Below are 21,037 nucleotides of genomic sequence, written 5' to 3'. Positions count from 1 at the left end.
GAGCCCTGGAGTACCTGGTGGACTGGAGGGGTTACGGACCAGAGGAGCGAAGTTGGGTCCCAGCGGCTGATGTCCTGGATCCCTTATTGGTGGAGGACTTCCATCGGTCTCATCCGTCCCGTCCGGCACCACGCCCCAGGGGTCGTCCTAGGAGAGGGTCTCCAGGTCCTAGAAGGGGTAGACGTGGTAGCGCGGGCTCTGTCCGGTCCCTCAGTTCCGTCCACGGTTCCAGGAGAGGTCGTCCCAGGTCCAGGGCTCCTGTCCACTCAGTTCCTGCTACCAGGCCATCTGCCCAGATCTCCACTGGGTGTGAGGGGGCGGTTCCCTTGAGTTGTCCTCATCTGTCTATCGTTTCGGACTCTTTGGGGGGGAGTACTGTCATGCAGCCCGACTCTCCTTCCACACCGCCGGACTCCATTTCCCAGAATCCTTTGGATTATGACGTTACCGTCAGTCGCTCTCCTTCGCCCAATCACGTTACGCTCCGACGCTCAGACTCACCTGTGTTCTGAGGAAGTTCCGGGTTATGCTGATCATGTTTATGTATTTAAGGCAGCACTATGTAAACATTCTTCGCGAGGTATTGTCGACTTTTGTTGCATACTAAGCGGTTCTTCTATGTTTTTCTTGTGTGATCTCTCGTTACGACCCTGGTTTTTGGTTTATTGGTTTATGTCTCTGGATTTGCCCCTTTTGGATTTAATGCTTGGCTGGACTGTCTTTTGGTTTCGAACACGGACTGTTTATACGACTACGTCTTTAGTATCTGGTGAGGTTATTGTTTGTTTGGCTCTATTGTTTATAACACCTGGTTATCAGCCTGTAAATAAACCAGTCTGTTCATTTTACTCGGCTCGCGTCTCTCCCCTCTATCTGGCGTTACAACTTTTTGCTTGTTCTTAACAGTAAATTCTTGATATTCTTCTAGTGGTTTTATGTGAACATGAATATCATTTTCACAAAAATACAGATTTTACCATTGAGCCACATCATGCAGGGGTCGTGGACTTTAAACTCCATGCTCTCCAGGTCCTCCACTGTGAGGCGGGAATGCGTGAGGAGGTGAGACTCATCTGTAGAACATGAAAGAAACAGTTAGAATGTTTTTTAAAAACATATGTATACAGTATCCACCAAAGTTTTTTCTTGTTCTTTGAGAAATACTATAGGTCTCTCTGTGTTGTATGTGATGCTGCATATGAAACTGTTCTTCAGCCTCCATTGTCTGCAGTAGCTCAGAATAGAAAAGCCTCAGAAAAACGAGTTGATCAGGAAGATGTTAGGTGTGTACGTCAACTTGTAAGTCCATGGCCTCACCCACCTCGGCTCAAGACCGCCCACAGGTGGGGCTTAACCCAGGCTACAGCAGAAGTAGCTATAGCTAAAGAAGAGCTTTCACCTTCTGTTTACAGCAGCTAGTTAGCGTTAGCTGTCTTGTGTAAGTAACTGTAAGTTTAAATTGGATCTCAGGTTGATTCTGCGTTTTACCAAGACCTTAAATGTACACTAGGGAAGCACGGCGGGCGATGTTCGCGTTGGATTTTATGATATAGAGCAGACTCTGGGGCTTCAACATGGTGGGGGGTGGCCAATCAGAGGCGATATGTTTACTTGTATGAATATTAATGAGCAAAAGCCAAATCCTGTCTTTCTTCAGAGACCAGTAATTTAGTGATCTAAAGCAGGGCTAAATAGAAACACAAAAAACGGCTCACATGGCATTTAATCATACTAGAGACCACAACTAGACATTTTAATAAAAGAAAATGAATAAAAAAACCCCAAAACAAAAGAATGAGACCTTTAAGTAAATAAACACATCCAAGTATTATCCGCTAAAAAAAATCTGCTGAACATGATATACAGTGGCAAAAAAAAAATTGGAATTTCATGGTTTTCTGCATAGATTTGCCAAATAATGTGATCTGATCTTCATCCAACTCAAACGTATTGACAAATCTAATGTGACTACACCCCTCAAAGTGGTAGTGAACCCTCGGAATCAATACCTGGTAGCAATGACCTTAACCAAGCACTTCCTGTAGCTGTGGATCAGACCTAAACATTGCTTAGGAGGAATTTTAGCCCATTCTTTCTGGCAAACCTGCTTTAGCCTTATCATATACCTTGGAAGCCTCAAGTGTACGCTCCTCTTTACATCTGAGATAGTAGCATCTGAGATCTGGGCTCTGAATTGGCCACTCAGAAAGGCAGATTTTGTCTTTCTTTAGCCTTTCCTGGCTCTGCTGATCCAAGACACTACGGCGTTCCCGCTCCCTTGGTTACTGATTGTTTTCACCTGGCCTGTCTAGCATAAATACCTCTTAGTTTGCTTTGTTCTGAATCTAGTTATCTAGCTCTTCTACACCGTGTTTCCTTCATAACTGATATGTTTTTGTTTCCGACTACTGATTTTTGCCTTGCCTTCTCTATTGTTTATTTACGTTGCTGTACTATTTTTGCATTTCCTTTGTCCTTTCTCTAATAAACTCTTTCTCTGCACCATGTATGACCCTGTTTTGCCTGACTACGCTCTGGTATGTTGTTTATATTTAATGACATATTGTTACTGACCCTGCCTGTCCCTTACTACTCATGTAAGTCTAACCCCTTTGTTAATAAACTGAGTGTGTCTGGCCTGTGTTACATTGGTAGTGATTTTTATTTTTTGTTTCACTACGATTTTAAAACAAAATTTGCAATAAGGTCCAGCTTCACTGAAACACACTCTTAAGCGTTTTTTGTGTACGAGATAAACGTGCAGCTGTCCTACTATCCATTTCAGATTTTCTGCATCTTTCTGCATTTGTTTGCATGAATGAATGGCTTATGCATCTGTTCAGTGCCTACAACCCCTCTCACACACTCCCCTCTACAATTTCATGCTTCTTCCTCCCGCCCCCCTCTTCCACCTCCTCCATCTTTCCTTTTACATCCCTCTATTTCCAGGCTGTGCTTTTTTTCCCTTGTTTACCCAACGTTCCTCCCCCCGGTTTTTTAATCATCCCCCAACACCCTTTCGCTTATCCTCTTTTCTTTTCTAATCATGTTTTCTTTACTCTAAAAAGCTTCTCCTGTTTTTTTTCTCGTCTTACCAGGAGTTAGGACGATGATGGAAAGGGTGACCAGAGACAAGACCCCCAGGATGACCACCATGGCAATGCCAATGCCCTTCCAGTTCCGGGGAGTCCCACCTGTGCTCCCCAGGTCCTGAGAGAAATAAAAATAAATTAACATTACATTTTTCACACCTATTGGACAAAAACAGTTATTAATAAAGAAATCTACAGGGGTTACACAATGAAACTGAAACGCCTGTCATTTTAGTGTGGGAGGTTTCATGGCTAAATTGGAGCAGCCTGGTGGTAAATCTTCATTAATTGCACAAGAGCTGTAAGAGTGTGAAGGTTCAATTAGCAGGGTAAGAGCACAGTTTTGCTCAGAATATTGCAATGCACACAACATTATGGGTGACATACCAGAGTTCAAAAGAGGACAAATTGTCGGTGCACGTCTTGCTGGCGCATCTGTGACCGAGACAGCAAGTCTTTGTGATGCATCAAGAGCCACGGTATCCAGGGTAATGTCAGCATACCACCAAGAAGGACCAACAACATCCAACAGGATTAACTGTGGACACTGTAAGAGGAAGCTGTCTGAAAGGAATGAAACCACGACTGCCCAAATCACGGCAGAATTCAATGTGCACCTCAACTCTCCTGTTTCCACCAGAACTGTCCGTCACCACAATAAATTATTGTAGTCTTAAACCAGGTGCTTCAGTTTCATTGTCCAACCCCTGTCAACAACCAATGATTTACAAAGAAAAATCAAATCAAATGAAAATTATCCGGGGTGCCCAAACTTTTTTATACTGTACTGTATGGACGCACTCATACATTCACTACTTCCATGCCAGCAAAGCCTCCCCCCCAACCCCTCTCCCACACACACATATGCTCCTCCACAGCAGAGGGAGAGTATTAGTGCTGCTTCATTTCCACAGCCTCACAGCAAGGATTTTGTGAGAGACGTATCATTTTCGCGAGCCTCTGGGGGAACAGGAAGAGGTCACACTGACAGAAGTCTGCGTAATTCAGAGCAGTTCTCTGCTAAAGCGGCAAAATAAAAAAGTTTCGCCGTAAAAATGAGAAGTTAATTGAGCCCCATATTTCTACCGTGGCATAACTCCCCTCAACTGGTGTCTCATTTCACCTGTACCAGTCCTAATAAAGCACCTGCAGTGTGTGTGTGTATGTATTTCTGAGGGAAGAATATAATTTCCACATACAGTATGTTTTGTGGGGAGAACATACTGGAATGCTTTGGAATGTTCTTTTTTTTTCAAAGTGAAATCATAATATAAAATTTTCCCATGACTAGATATGTCCTCAATTAGACAAGACAAGTTCATTTTTTGGTTCTTTAGTTGTGTATTTTGAATTTGCGCTTTAGTTTTTTTAAATCTATAAACCAGCAGGTATGGTGTAAAATAAAATAACCACACACTTCCCACTCATAACCATGCATATTTTATGGACAGACATATATGTGTCTATACATAAAATTGTTCCAATTTTTAATACGTTTCATATATAGCAAGTATATGTGTATATCAGTGGCGGATGCTGGTCTTTCAAGGAGGGGAAGCTCAACAAATGAATCAATGTTTATTAGCCCTTGGCCAAACATACTGTATGTAATATAAATGTGTGTGTGTGTGTGTGTGGGGGGGGGGGGGGTGTACAGTGTGTGTTTATCGAAAATGTGTTTTGATATATGTATATAATATATATAATGAGCCAATGCCAATGAGTTTGAGTTAGAAAAAATATTTTTTTAGTATCATTTGATGAAAAATGAAACCGGCTCCACAGACCGGAACACCACACCACACACCACACCACACAAACCTTTAAAAACTTTCCCCAAAATCTTCAGTGCGCCTTTTAATCTGATGTGCCTTATGTATGAATTGTACCCGTCAGGATGTAAGGAGCAGTAAAACCGCTTCACTAAGGTGCAGCATTATACTGGAGTTTCTGTTTAGTTCTCCAGCAGTATTAGCATTAGCTGCTAACTGTGCTAAGCGCTAGCTCTTTAGTCATTCAGAGGTGAGAACATCTGACTGTACCCTGCGTGTTTACTGTGTTAAAACGAACCACTAGCTAATATCTCTCTGGCTTACCGGAACACTCAGGGTTCCTCAAAGTAGCTGTTTTTTTTTTTTAAATATACAGTTTTGTTTACTTAACTTAGCTTTAAAGGTCTTTCCACCCAGTTACGAGTTACTAGTATTGGAAAAAAAATGCGCCTTATAAACCGCTGCGCCTTATAGTGCGAAAAATAAGGTATATTAAATTTCCAGAAGGGTGGGTAACTGTGAAATGATCAAAAGACCAGCCAACATTTTACGCAACGGGCACGCAGTTTGACTTCCTAGTACACTTGGCATATTGTTTGATCTCTCAATTTTGCCAGTTTAAGTCTAGTTGTCACCAGATTGCCAGATTTTAGGCTTTTTCAACTTGTTTATCACTTTTTCGTGCAAACATATCCTCCTCTAGTTCACCGTAAAGTTTCTCCTTCCTAGTTCTTCCTTCAAGTTTATCCTAAAACTCAGAAAACACCAAATCCAGAGTAAATACTGTGTTTTTTCAGCAGAACACTATGCATTCTAAGCAAAACACGCCCACAGATGTCGTCACGGTTTGCGCTGAGGAACCTAGTATTCTTTGGTTCTCGTTGAGAACAAACGTTCTTGGTTCCGGAACCTACTGTTTTTTTGTTGGTTGAAACACGGCAAACGGTTCAAAATTAGGTTCCAAACCAGAACGGTGCTGGTTCCACGTCGGCGGAAAAGCACTATAAGAGAGAGCAAGACCAATTGTGCTCTCTCAGGGCTCCGGCAGCTGATGGCAAGCTACATAAACTGGATTCGAACCAGTTCAATCTCCTGATCATAGTGGCAGTGCTTTAGGCCGTGTACAGTGTAAATTTTACTTTTGTTTTAAGCAATTTGCAGCATGATCCGTTTGATTTAAAGTTGCCTTATATGACATTGGCGATTGCGATGCTGAATCGATAAATTGTGCAACCCTAGTATAAATCTTCTAACAGGCTGGATGAAAGAGAGAATGGACCGAGACATGTCCTCCTTCCGCCATAACTCAGGCCAGACAGCCCTGTATCAATCATAAACCAGCACCTACAGTTATTTCAGGGCTGGGAGAAATTATCAGTAGTGGAGGTTGTAGAGGGAGCAGTGGGGGAAGGGCCTGAGAGAATGCGCACATGCATCATGGACTGTCCCCATAAAGCTTTTGTTCTATTACCGCTGTGCAGTCCGGCCCCGTGTGCTCAGACAGAGGGGCCGAAACTCCCAGAGTCGGCTCTCATCGCTCCTCAAGGCTGATGGGGAAATAAAGTAATGAACCACGAGCTCATAGAGTGAAAAAAACTGCACTGTTAAGTGCTGAGTGTTTAGAACACTGGAGCAAAAAATGAGCCAGCGATTATCTGACGTGATTGAGCTCTCTGACATTCTCTAATCTTCAGTCCTGACACTAAAATTAGACTCTTAAACTTCATTTTAAAAAGTTTGAAGGTCGGCCACAAGCTCACGGATTCTCCACAGCAGCCGTTGGATGTCACGCCTTGATGCTTTATGGCATGAATACGGTTTCGGAAGATAATATGCCTGCAGGATTTACTCAGGCCTGTCTGAAAAGTTTGCTGTGAAACTTTTGAGTGTTTGAGTGTTTTAAACTCGGGATTTTTCACTGTGGTTGGCTGGGTGCCCTTTATATGCATTTTAGTGTTGATATGTTGACTGTTTGCCAACAGGGCTGTGCGATATGATCAATAAATCACATCTCGAAAATGCAAAATATACTGCCTGGCCAGAAAAAAGTCACTGCTAAGTAAATAGTCAAGAGCCTCCCATTGGATAACTACTGCATGGTGATTAAGTTTCAGCTGAAAACAAGTTTAATCTTAACTGATGCAGTGAGTAGCTTCTCATTTTAAACAACCATGTGAAAATATTCATCCTGTGGCCATGGTAGAAAAGATGTTAATCTGTTTTAGAAGGATCAAATTATTGGCATGCACCAAGCAGAGGTCTCCGGCAGCTGATGGCAAGCTGCATGACTGGGATTTGAACCGGCAATCTCCCGATCATAGTGGTAGTGCTCAAGACCGCTGGATCACTAGGCGCTCCTCGTGGGCCCCCCCCATATATAGTTAACTATATAGCATATAGAACGATTCTCCACATTTCAGCTAACCTTCTAGAAACCTTCTGAGCCTGTTTCTGTTAGCATCCCAGCTCTAAGCCTGCTAAGGCTGGCTGTTACCATTGCGGCTAAACCAACCCAAACCTGCTGAGCCCAGCAAACATTTAAACTTCTAAACATATTGCTAAATGACGATGCATAAAAGACTGATTTTTGTTGTTGAATATTTTGGTATTTGCTTTAACCTGAACGTTTCATTCTGCACTCTACCATCTTGCATGCACAGTGCAATGTGAGTGGTCAGTATCAGGGTGCTTTTACTCCACTCCACTGCTCAAAAAAGCATCTATCCCCATGTTACATATTCATCCTCTATTCTCCATCACTGAGAACAGCACTGCATTCTAAGCTTACGTGACTCCTTCATACCAAATTACCACAGATAAGGGTGATTTACCGCGGCTGCAGCCGCAGCTCAATTAATGCAATTTGTACACTCTGCTAACTACACGGCACACAGTGTTTTCATTTCAAAGTCGTCTCCCTAATTAAGACCCCAAAGCTGAGCCTTCCTTCTAATGGAGGCACAGCAGAGGCACGTCCATGAGTCCCCTGAGCTCTGAAATTAGTCTGTGCACACAATTAAGACCGCTAGCTGCTGCATGACAGAGGGGGGAAGGACCCAACAGCAGGGACATGGCAATTTCATCAAACCTGTAAATTATACCCAAGATCATTAGGCACACTTTCCCATAAAGAGCCTCAAGATTTCATCATTCCGAACACAAGCACGAGAGGAAACCAACGGATAAAGTCAATACCAACACATGCTTCATATGAGCCATGGATGCTGAGGGATGAGTGGGCAAACCAACTCAAAACAGGTTTCAATATGTCACACACTTTCAAAACTGTAATGAAAGTGGTGGACCAGTCAGGGGTTCAGCAATTGAGAGACAATCAGAACAAAAAAGGACTAGGCTAAGAGAATGGTAAGGAAACTAGGTCAAGAAACACGTTGTACAGAAATGGAAAACCAGGTAATACTCGGCACCGGAGACAGGAAACAAAAGGGGTATATATACAGGAACACACAGGGATAATAATGTAATTGTCCAATCAGAAGTTGGGGGAGGAGGATGCGTGACAGGTCACATGCCCAACAGAGTCATTGCAGTTCAAAGCAGGAGCATGCTGGGAATTAAGGTCTTTGGGGCAAACAGGGACTAAAGCAGGCAGACTGACAGCGTAAAGCTGTATTGTCCCCAAATCTGATCTCTGACCTCAGAACTGTGTTTGTGGTCAATATGACACATGACAACATTGCCACACTTTAACAAAGAGGCTCAATATACACTGAAAGACTGGAAACACCTGGGACAGTTAACGAGGGGAAAAAACTTATTTAATCTCAATTTTCAAGCATCTTGGCATGTTTTCCTCCAGTCTTACACACTGCTTTTGCATATTTTTATGCCTTTACTCCTGGTGCAAAAAAATCTAACAGTTCAGCTTGATATGAATATATTCCAGAGGTTTTTTTAATTTTTAGGTGGTCTCTCAATTTTTTTCCAAAGCTGTATATGGCCCATCATTATGACCTGGAACTAATTGTTTCTATGGTAACAGCATTCTCTGGAGACATATATAAATGATACCACATTCTATCCAGTGCTGGAGACTTCCTATTAATTATTTCCCACCGGGCTTGCCCCTCACCGCTCTGTGGATCGATCAGCTTCTGTAGATGTACAGAACGCTGCACCAAGTATTTCTTTAAGTGATATTTTGTTCAGCTGGTGACTCAACTGCAACCATGCCTTTGTTTCCCCATTGCTGGGACTGCGACTGACCAGCTCGTCGCCCACATGGGTATCTGGCCTCTGCATTGCAGATGCGTATTCATGTCTGTGAGTGGCAGTGCTAAATTATGGCGAAGTGGTGTTAAACCTCAAGACTCTACAGCTGCAGGAATATGTACAGTGAACCCTTTAAATAGTTCTGAACTGATTGGCAATTAAAGGTCATCTGATCATTATCCAATCCATAATTAAAGGAAAACACAATCTAACCAAACTAATAACACAAATACTAATACAATAAAGTTGTATAAGGCTTTAGGTCATTGTCCTGTTGCATAACCCAACATCATGTTTGGATTAAGTTGTGGCTCATATTAACCTGTCTTTGTTGAGCAGAATCAGTCCAATTATCACATTATTACCACAAATATTATCATTACTTTTTTCTAGACTGTTCTGCTAATGATTTATTAATGTACCAAAGTAATTATTAATTAATCTAATTTGTTTAGGAAGATTGTGTTTGTCTTTAATAGAAACTTCCCTGCTAAGAAAGCATAACTAGTCAATCCCATAACATCCTCATCGTATTTATTTTTTGTTTGACTACCGTGTTCAGACACCTAAGTCAAAAAATCAGCCCTTTATCATACCAATCACCTAGCAACATCTTCGTAACCAATAGATATGCCTTGGCGACACCTTAGCAACCACCTAAGCAACAGCTATAAAATGGTAACACATTAGGAGCCACCCAGCAACACCTGAACTGTCACCTAGAAATGCCTTAGCAATCAAAATCTATGCAATAGCACAGAAGCAACCAGTAGAAATACAATTACAATCAGCTAGCAACACTATAATAAATTGCCATGAATACCACAGCAACCACAAAATAACAGCATGAAGTGAAAACTAGAAGTGGTGATATGGTCTTAAAATAATATTACGATATTTGAGGGTATTTTTTCAATATGGCAAAACACTAAATAATAACAATGTAAGAAAATCTGCCTGCTCTGGTCTCTGAACGTATCAACAAAGATTCCAATTTCCAGCATGCACTCTCACTGGACCTCCCTGACTCCCTGACCATGAGACGCTATGGCGTTCCCGCTCACCAAGCTTCTGATTGCCCACACCTGCCTGTCTTTGTATAAACACCATCCTGTTTCTGTTGTTCCCTCTCCGGGTTTTGCATCTATTTACTAGCTTCTGTACTAAGTGTTTCTTTTGTTTGTTTCCTATTGTTACCTATTGTTTAAGTCTTTTTTGTGTTTTTTGACTACTCTTTTGACTTGCCCTTTTCATTTTTTGTTTACCGTTCCCAAACCTATTTTTGTATTTAGACTATTCTAAATTCTCTTTTTGCCTAGCCCTATACTTGTTTTGGATTCACCATGTATGATCTTTTTGCCTGCTCACTCTACCATGTTGTCTATTATTGCTGCCATTTTGACATTTTGCAGACAATAAGTATCTCACAAAAGTGAGACCCCACACTTTATTGTGAACATTTTATAACATATTTTTAGGGGATAACAATGAAGATATGACAATGTAAAATAGCCAGTGTCTAACTTGTATAACAGTGTAAATTTGCTGTGACCTTAAAATAACTGAACACACAGCCATTAATGTCTAAATCGCTGGCAACAAAAATGAGTACACCCCTAAGTGAAAATGGGCCAAAATGTCAATATTTTGTGTGGCCACCATTAGTTTCCAGCCATTAGTTTCCAGCCATTAGTGTCCAGCCATTAGCTTCACGTGTTTTCACTGAAATCCTCTTCCACTCCTCCATGACGACATCACAGACCTGGTGGATGTTAGAGACCTTGTGATCTTCTACCTTTGGGATGCTTCAGAGGTGCTCGACAAGTCCATCATCTTTATCTTTAGCTTCCTCTGAAAGGCAGAGGTGTGTTTGGGGTCGTTATCATGTTAAAAAACTGTTATGCAGCCAGGTCCCGAGGGGAGGGGATCATGCTCTACTTCAGAATGTAACAGAACATGATGAAATTCAGCTTCCCACTACTGGTAGCACTCATGTAGCCTCAGACTATGATGCTACCACCACCATGCTTGACTGTAGACAAGGCACATGCTGGACACCATCTGAGCCAAACAAGTGTATCTTAATCTTGCTAGACCACAGGACATTGGACCAGTAATCCATGCTTTTGGACTACTTGTCTTCAGAGATAATGGCCATGCAGAGAGTTATATAGTTGCATAGAGTTTGAGTTCTACAAACTAACCTCCCATTTCTTCAAGCTCTGCAGCAATGCTAGCAGTACACATGCGTCTATTTTTTAAAGCAAACATCTGGATATTGCACTAAACATATGGACAACTTCTATGGTTGACCCTGGGGGGGCTTATTCTGAGTGGAACCCATCATGGAAAACTGCGCTTTTATAGTCCGCACTGTTAATGCTTTCTTAATGTACCAAAATCATGATAAGTTAAATTAATTAGTTTATGCAGATTATGTTTGTCTCTAATAGGAACTTCCCTGCTAAAAAAGTAACATCCTCATCCAGAAAAAAGCAATACAATTGGACCACCATGACCAGACATCTTATTCAGACAACCAACCCTTTCAGACAACATCTTAGCAATCTTAGCAACCACCTAATCAACAGCTATAAAATGATAACACATTAGGAGCCACTTAGCAACATCTCAGCAGCCACCTAGCAATGCCTTAGCAATCCAAACCTATACAATAACACAGAAGCACAGTTGCGCCATTGTGCTGTAGCTCAGCTTTAGGGTGTTATCTTTTTTCCTATAGCCTAGGGCAGGGGTTTGCAATTAAGTTTGGGCATGGGCCAGATATTTTCCAAGCCTTTACATGGCGGGCCACAAAAAAAAATCTGTTTCGGAAAATGAAGTGTAATGGAATGGAGTGCTTTAAATTAGTAGCTCTCCAGCCCAGAGGGTTGTTGAACCCAATTGTAGAACAGTTGATCTCAAAGCAGGTAAGCCAAAGAAGAAATGAAAAAAATGAATAAATAAACACACCGCTCCTCACACGGGATCAAACCCGTGTCGTCAAGTTCGTGGTTTAATACATTACCGGTGCCCTGGTTGGTGAATTATGACACGTCCAGGTAAAAACGCCCTTATAAGGAGATAGAAAGCCCAAGAACGGGTGGAAAAATGAGAACAAAAGAGCCTTTTTTTTGTCAAAAACAAACTTATAATACTAACCGTATGTGGAGTGAAAGCCAATTTATATTTTTCTGTCAAACCTACACCTCAGCCTGATGTGCACCTCCACAGAAATGTAACTACATGTTGCATGACGCAGACAGCAGCAGCTGTGATTGGTCAGTTGAGCCATGCGCTTCCACCCACATGCCGATTTCACACGTTAAACTGCAGAGCAATGCTAAGTCTTGGACACGCAAATGTAGAAGTGTGAACACACACAATACAGAAGTATAAATCAGCCTTTATGACGACAATGTTATAAAAAATAAATAAATCTATATATCCCACCCCACCACATTTTTAATATTCATTGCAAATGCATAATTTAGGATCATCAGAGAATCACAGATACATCGAAATCAGGTTCTTCCCGTGTCCCGTGCCCAATCCTCACTGTGAAACACGCAGAGGAACACTGCATCGCTGCTATTAGGCCTATCGCATGAATATATTTTCATTAGTGGCCGCTGCTGCATTAACCACTAGTGGCTGACACAATGAAAAGAGCCCATAATACAATTATTCTATTTCCTCCCACCGCAGCAGGACTACTTTCATCAGGTTCTATCGGGTTGTGAGCAATTCATAAATTAGGCTCGGGGGAGCTCCTTAACTACAAGGTCTGGTCAAGACAGTAAAAACCACACAATAAATCATTTTATACAGAATCAAAGAGCTAATGAGAGCTCTGTGTGAGAGAACACACAGCTGTGCATTTATAATTCCGAAACATCTGAATGAGCCACATCCAGCAGACACTTCTCAGCCACCAGCATTCTGTCTATCACAAACCACAGATTACACAGTCATTTGCATTAGTAGATGGTAAAAAATCTGACTAATTTACAAAATCTTCCCTGAGTCAACACTGAATCCAAATGAGGCTGAAGCTGAGACCAAGACGAGTCCAAGACCAGACTAGAGCACTACAACTAGTGCTGGAGGATATGGCAAAAATCTGTGCCTGTGATGTACATGTATCTTTACACAATCACACACTGATGTCTTGAATGCCGAGAACTGACGGCAGCTCCCTGTAATGAACATCATTCAGTAACAGCTGCTGTAAATACTAAACATCTTTTACAACAATATACCAGTCTATATAGTTTGATGCAGCTTTATTCACCTAAAAACCTATTACAAAGAATTTATGGAATCACGCATACAAAAGGGTATTATCAGGAGATTCTAGACTGCTCAAATATATCAAATTTATTATTAAAAGGGGCTAGACTTAAAAGAGTAGTATGGGACAGGCAGGGTCAATAATAGTATGGCAGCAAATGTAAACAACATACCAGAGAGTAGTTGGGCAAACATGGTCATACATTGAAAATCCAGTAGATGAAGGGCAAAGCAAAAGAGTAGTCAAATAATACAAAATAGTTTGGCTAGTAGTAAACAAAACAGGTCGGTAACAAAGGCAATACACAAAGGAACTGCGTTGTAGAACAGCTAGCTAAGTAGATTCAATACTCGGCGAAGGACAGAGAAAACATAGGGTTTTTTTATACAGGACAGACCAGGTGCAAACAATCAGTAACTGGGAGATCGGGAACGCCATAAAATCACGTGATCAGCAGATTCAGGGAAGTCCCTTATTTCACCTATATTAAAATAAGAATTAAACACTATTCAATATAGAATTACTGTTCAGCCCTGACTAAAACACATTTAAACAGCACACTAAAAGTTCCTGAAATTATAGAAATGAAGCATGAAATAAAAAAACTGTTTTAAATAAGAATTTTAAAATGTTCTTCTGAATGTTATCCTGCAATATGGGAGCTAATTTCACCCCTAGTTTACTCTGAAAGACTGAATCTTCAATCTAATAATAATTCATATAAACATTTAAAAAAGTACTCTTAATATCTACTAATAATGTGGTTCGCACTTCAAATTTATTAATCTGCACAACAACAAAAAACAAGATAATCGCACTCCAGTAATCAACAGAATGACTGAGGCGTTTTGTGGTGGGTGGTGGGCTGCGGCTCTCCTTATGAGCTTGAGAATTTGATGCCAAACATATGGTGATAGCCACATGCTCATTTCCTCGGCTTCCATCGCTTCAGTCCCAAAAGCTTCATCACAGGAAAGCATGTGGTGTAATAAAGCATCAGTACCAGTGATTCTGTGTCATCTGGGATTTTTTTTTTCTTTTTTCAGTATTCGTGACAGCGAGTAGGGCCGAGGCTTTATTGCGCTGTGTATACGTTCATGTCAGATACAGTGACACATCTCCTCATTAAGGATGATCTCAGCAGATCTACAGGGAGACTGACTACACCAGTGTCGGCGTGTCCAGAGAGATGAGCATTCATTATCTCTATACCTCGCAGACCTGAACCCAGGAGTCATGACAGACCGAGCAACACTGCTGGGGTTTGCCTTCACTGCAGTCAGAGCTTCACCGCGCCCCCTTACTTCTTTTATTCAGCCCACAAACCCGTCAGTTCACACGCGGTCCTGCAGTGAGCGCTGTCACAAACCTGCCTCACTGCCTGTTCACTCCTTTCAGGAAGAGCACTCCCAACAGGAATTGTAAATATACATGCTCCGGAAGTTCAAATCTGCAGCGTTCTGCATAATATTTGGAAACATTATTCTTATTTTTCTTTTTATTTGTGATTTTACACGAATTTTCTTCTCAATTTGGTAAACCAATTACCCCACATACTCTAGGATTCACTCTATCACTAGTAGTGATGGCCTGATTCACACTTTTTCAGTTCTGGTCCAATACCAACACACACTTGCCAATTCCACAGAACACAAATTCTCATACAAGAGCTCTATTCATTTTACAACTGTTTGTTATTTTACTTATTAATCATTATTATATATTTTTTATCATCACTCTTAATCTTGGTGTTGTGATTACGGTTATATCATAATGCTAAAATAGACCACACAGCTTGTCTTAATAGAAGAGAAGAAAAACAAAACAGACAAATACAAGGGTTGGACAATGAAACGGAAACACCTCTCATTTTAGTCTGGGAGGTTCCATAGCTAAAATGGACCAGCCTGGTGGCCAATCTTCATTAATTGCACATTGCAGCAGTAAGATGTGCAATGCACACAACATTATGGGTGAAATAGCAGAGTTCAAAAGAGGCCAAATTGTTGGTGCACGTCTTGCTGCACGTGCACATCTGTGACCAAGACAGCAAGTCTTTGTGATGTATCAAGAGCCACGGTATCCAGGGTAATGTCAGCATTTACCACCAAGAAGAACCAACCACATCCAACAGGATTAACTGTGGACGCTGTAAGAGGAAGCTGTCTGAAAGGGATGTTCGGGTGGTAACCGAATTGTATCCAAAAAACATTTAAAAAAAACACATAAAACCGCAGAATTCAATGTGCACCTCAACTCAACTCCTGTTCCTACCAGAACTGTCCGTCGGGACAATAAATTATTGTGACTACAGGAAACAGACAGTCTTTAACCAAACCAGAGGAAAAAAATAGGGATTGTGCCAAAATTCGATGCATTTCTGAGTAGAGAAGGGATAAAATATATAAACGACCATCCCTGCTAAGCCTGATATGTTCATTCTAAAAACAGGGGTGTCTGGTCGTCTTTCTGGCTATGTCACGCGTCTTTACGTACTTACGTCACACGTACAGCCTCTAAAAGAGGATCCGGCTCAGTTTTACTGAACGATAGCAGCTGGTGGAGCAATGGAGACGTCAGAAGGGGAAACTCATGGAATCGAAGGAATGAAGTTTCTGACTGAGTGTGCTTTCTCTCTGACTGAACATAACCTGGAATCGGATTTATCCACTCTGAAAGTAGACCGCATCACACCTGCCCAGTTTAAAATGATTCTTCTGCATGCTGACCAACATTACATTAGGATTGATGAGGGGAGGGAGCACCATCTACTGTACTCAACCCATTGTACTCGCTCGGACTCTGGCTGCTGATGGAGGAGCAGCATCACTCAGGCATCAAACAGGTGATCTTTGGATCATAGTGGCTGTGAGAACAATTTATATTCTCTGATTTTAATAACACACCATTTATTATATACATATTACAGCACCTCTAATACATCCCCACCTCCCCACCATCCCCTTCATTTTAAGGCAGCACATTGTTTGGGATGTAGCAGTGGTGTGTACAGTAAATTAATCATGTTTTGTACTTTGTTCCATGCCCTTTGTTGCATACCCTTTCATGCTCTGCCAGACTTGCACTGCAGCCATCTTCAGCTTCTGCTTCTGCTTGTTTTGTGGGCTAGTCCCCTAAGCCCCCAGAACTGATTCTGCTCTGACATCAGCGGTTACATCATCAGCAAAGATCAGTGAAGGGGGAATATACCTGCAACATCCATTCAGGGCCAGGCCATAATACTCCCAACACCATGTGGAGTGCAGTGGCGATGGTACTCAGGCTGTTTTAAGGGCAGGGGCAAAAATAGGGTACCAACTGCACAGCATGGGGCATGTACATTCTAGAGGGGGCGTGGCTAAAACATAAATTAAAATATAAAGTTATTGGGAATGAGTTTTTTCTTTTGTGTCATCATAGACAACAACTCACTTAGTCTTGTAGCATCAAATATGCACAGGGATGCACTGATGGAAGTTCTGGGCCTGTGCCGATTTCCAATATTACACGTATATATATATATATATATATATATATATATATATATATATATATATATATATATATATATATATATATATATAGAATAAAGATATATATACATACAATAAAGAAATGTGCATATAATCACCCTGGCACCACCCCTCACCCGTCAACCCTCACTAGATGGTTGAGAACCTCACATAGTACACAGCTGTATTAGCCAGCAGACTTCGTTTGAGGGAGGAATCTGTACCCAGTGGAGGTTCTAAACCATTTCAACTGGGAGGAGAAGTCAAGGGCCAAATATTATGTTAGAGGGTCTGATTACTTTCAATCTTATAGTACTTTTCATGCCTTAAAAAGAAATTAGTATGCATTCAAAATCATTCAACATTTTATTTATACAGTTACCAGTTGAAATACGAAATACGAGTTGATCGTAGTGACATTAGGGTGTCGATGTCAACCAGTGACACATCAGATTCACTCAATCTGGATGGAGAGATTTATCTAGATAGGGGTTTTTTTGATGATGATGAGAAGCCAGAATAAAAACAAGCTGAAATAAAATAGTAACAAAAGTAATAAGGTTATTTTTAAAATTGAAGGTGTAGAAAGTTCAGATAATTGTGTGAAAATGTAAGGAGTAGAAGTAAAAAGTAATCTAAAAAATAAATACTCCATAACTACTTCATTAAATATTTCTTTTTGAAAGCAGCCCAATCAGTTTATTACCCTTCTATCGAAGATGACTGTTAAAAACTGTTAAAATTCAAAGAGATTAATGTTCATGTTGAACTCCTGGATAATATGCCACCTGTGGAGGTAATTCTGCCACTATAATTCTGCTAAGGATACAAATAAAATGTCTAATTCACTGTTTTATGCATAATCATTGCACAGAAATTATATTTCTTTAAGCAATACCAGTTTTTAATGTCATTTTATAACTGAAATTTGGCTGCAAAGCAGTGAAAACAATCACACTAGTATCTAAATGGGCCTTGAAATATATTCTAATATATTCCAAGGTTAAAACATGGTCTGCTAGTGCATTTATTAGTTTTTTTTTTTTTCAGGTGTTTGTGGGTATTTTCCCAGTGGGGCAGTCTTCAGCTTTCTGCTGAATAACCAGTTCTTTAAATCTGCGCAAATTCACACTCACTTATAGATAAGTCTACATAAACCCGGGACTTAATTACCATCTGCAGCTATTGGGAGTAGTTTCAGGTACTGCAGCAACTGTGCTTCAGCAAAAATCTTCAAAGACTGCGATCACTTAACCATAGGCCAAGTACAGATCAGAGGAATCTCTCCACAGTCAAAGACTTTCAAGCATGTGTAGCTTAGCGCACACGGCTAAATGTTAACAACTGCAGGGCCTGGATTTGGGATATCGGTTGGTTTTATGACTATGAGGACAGTAAGCCTTTCAAGTCCACATAAATACCCACAAGCCACTTAACAGAGCTCAATCAATAAGAGAAGCTACAGGAAAGTAGAGTTGCACGGTGTACCGAAGGTTCGATTCTTTTTCGATACTACGTCATCACAAACGATTCGGTTCTTTAGCGTTCGATGCTTTCGATACTGTATATAGCCCAGTCACTAGCTTCAAATGAGTCAAATTAGTAGGCGCGATTTGATTCAGTTCATAAGAAAACTGATTCACACCGCAGCAGTCGGTGTGGCAGGATTCAGATAAACTTAGTGTTCTGAACAAATGAATCGATTCACGCGCAAGCCAGCAGAGCAGCAGCGAGTGTAGAATGGCGACGGCTAAAATAACAGATGTCTCTCGTCCGCGACTTGTGGACAAAACGGGCGCGAGGAGTGAAGTGTGGGAAAATAGTCTGAGATGTAGGCATCTGTTTTTTATTTATATTTATATTTTTAAATAAAATAACGAAAATAACGAAAACTGAAAGTGGAACTAAACTACTTTATTTATTAGCGCTGTTTTCACTCCCGCAGTTGTACAGCGGGGGGTGTTGTGCCGATTCTGTCCGCGAAGCGGGAGTCGGATTCAGTAGCGGATTCGGCACAAACGCGGCGGCACCTCGCGGTCCGCGGTGTTAGTTGTAAGCGCTCGCGCTAGCCGCAAAATACGACAGAAAACACTGAGGGAGCTGCAGAATTATGTGTGGGACTAGAATATGAGCACGAGGAGATCAAAGAGAACCGTTACCTGTGAGTAGCTTACATCAGAACACGCAAATCTCTCTCACTCTCACTCTCGCCGTGTCTCTTTCTCTCTGTCTCTCTCTCTCTCTCGCACGTGAACGCCTCCGCGTTTGACCTGCAGCACTGTGTTTAGCTGTTCTTAAAAATCATTTTAATTAAATAATAGTTCTATGCTTCTATGTTACAGTGTTATTTAACATAATTCTGATCATATTTCGCTCATTCATTTAGCAGACAAGCACCCTGATCTCTACAAAGAGCTGAGAAGTCGACAGGTTAGTGGAGTTAGTCAAGATACACTCTGTCTGTAGCTTTACTAAGATTTACTAGCGACTGCTAGTAAATCACGTTAACACGGAGAGGAGTGTGCAGGAGTTTTGTTTTGGACCCGTGGTTTTCTCTATTTCTCCATTATCCCATTGGCTGTGAAACATGAACTCAAGATGTTCACGTTTTCGCGTTTCCATCGCAAATCTGTGGTCAGGCACGTAGCCTGCTTGATCGTTACACTGAACATGGGCTTATTAAAAACGGTAAACGGTTGATTAATAAAACGGAGCAGTGAGTGTTAAAATGAACATAACATTGTAATGTTCTTCTGTCTCTTTATTTTCCTTATTCAGAACTTATTATTATTATTCTGCCCGCCCGTCAGGTTCACATAGTCAGGCTACCATAACCTCTGGTTTTAGTTTTAGTTTTTAGGAAGTGTTTAGATAATTATGTTATAGTTAAGGTTATAATAACGAAACTTGTTTTTTGTTCAAATGTTTCATTTTAGAATAAAAACGTTTGCACCGATTGTTCAGTGTTCAATCCAGTTCAGTCAAAAATAAACATTTTATGTTCAGATATTTTTATTGTTTTTTTTTCTTCCAAGTATCGTTTTGGTATCGAGAATCGTGATACTACAGTTGGTATCGGTATCGAAGTCAAAATTTTGGTATCGTGACAACCCTACAGGAAAGTGCTATTCTCTCAAACAGGCCTATGAAACAAAATCAGTTTTAAGTGTAAAATTCTAAAAATATTGTGATCACTTTTTCATTTCTACAAGCATCGTCCATCTTATCAGCTCTGCTGAGCATATATATGACACTTTGTAGTTCTATAATTACAGACTGTAGTCCTTCTGTTTCTATGTGGATCAGATGCAGCAGTGCTGCTGGAGTTTTTAAACACCGTGTTCACTCACTGTCTACCCTATTAGTCACTCCTACCTTGTAAATAAAGTAAAATCAGAAACAGAAACAATACAATAAAATTTTTTGCAATTACGCAATAATATCGCCAACATTTTTGAATATCGTGAGTGATATTATACCCTGAAATATCATGCCATACCACCCACCCCTAATTATCACATCAAGGTAATACTTTTTTACTGTTACTGTTTCATTTCCCATTATATATCTACTAGAGACAGATTATATTTGTCCAGTACCATTTATTTTACTATAAATCTGGATATATGGAGATATTTGGAGTGCATTATTATTAATATCATGACATTCTGGATCATTGACTTCTATTACAAATGTTATACAATTCTTGTATTTTTTAAATATCTCAGTTAGGTTTGTGCCATATCATATCGTATGCAATGATAAAATGTCCTTTTCATTTTGTTGCAGTAGTGTATTCTTGACATAATTGTTTTTATTCAGTGTTTTGTCATATCGCCAAGAGTATCGTTATTGCAAAAACACCATGAAATATGGTGACATTACTTTAGGCCATATCGCTTACCCCTAAGGTCTGTACAATACTTTGATCTTCAGTTCTGAAGGTCAGAACCTGCAGAAATCCCACCCTACAAAAACTGACACTATTAATATGCGTGGCAATCCTGGGACTCCTGGAGGTGTAATATCTCTAACATTGGCCTGGAGTGCGCAGTTTTAGCGCAGAAAAACGTGCCAAAGAGTCTAAAAGGGGAGAGTGCGCATTTCTACTGCAAAAAAACGCAATAAAAGAGT

General features: G+C 40.7%; 1 protein-coding gene across 1 annotated transcript in view; it reads right to left on the bottom strand.

The window, feature by feature from the left end:
• The window catches only part of LOC103024256 (inactive dipeptidyl peptidase 10), a 90,532-nt gene that overhangs the window by 61,666 nt on the left and 7,829 nt on the right, over positions 1 to 21,037 (bottom strand). The window contains exons 2-3 of the mRNA XM_022677277.2: positions 3,096 to 3,210; positions 978 to 1,073 (exon numbers count right to left, since the gene is read on the bottom strand). Coding sequence (XP_022532998.2) covers positions 978 to 1,073; positions 3,096 to 3,210 — 211 coding nt within the window. The remainder of the gene's footprint in view (positions 1 to 977; positions 1,074 to 3,095; positions 3,211 to 21,037) is intronic.

This window comes from Astyanax mexicanus, chromosome 13 (assembly GCF_023375975.1).
Source record: "Astyanax mexicanus isolate ESR-SI-001 chromosome 13, AstMex3_surface, whole genome shotgun sequence".
NCBI classification, from domain to species: domain Eukaryota; kingdom Metazoa; phylum Chordata; class Actinopteri; order Characiformes; family Acestrorhamphidae; genus Astyanax; species Astyanax mexicanus.
The sequence above is the reverse complement of the archived record's forward strand: the minus strand, read 5'-3'. Positions and strand labels throughout refer to the sequence as shown.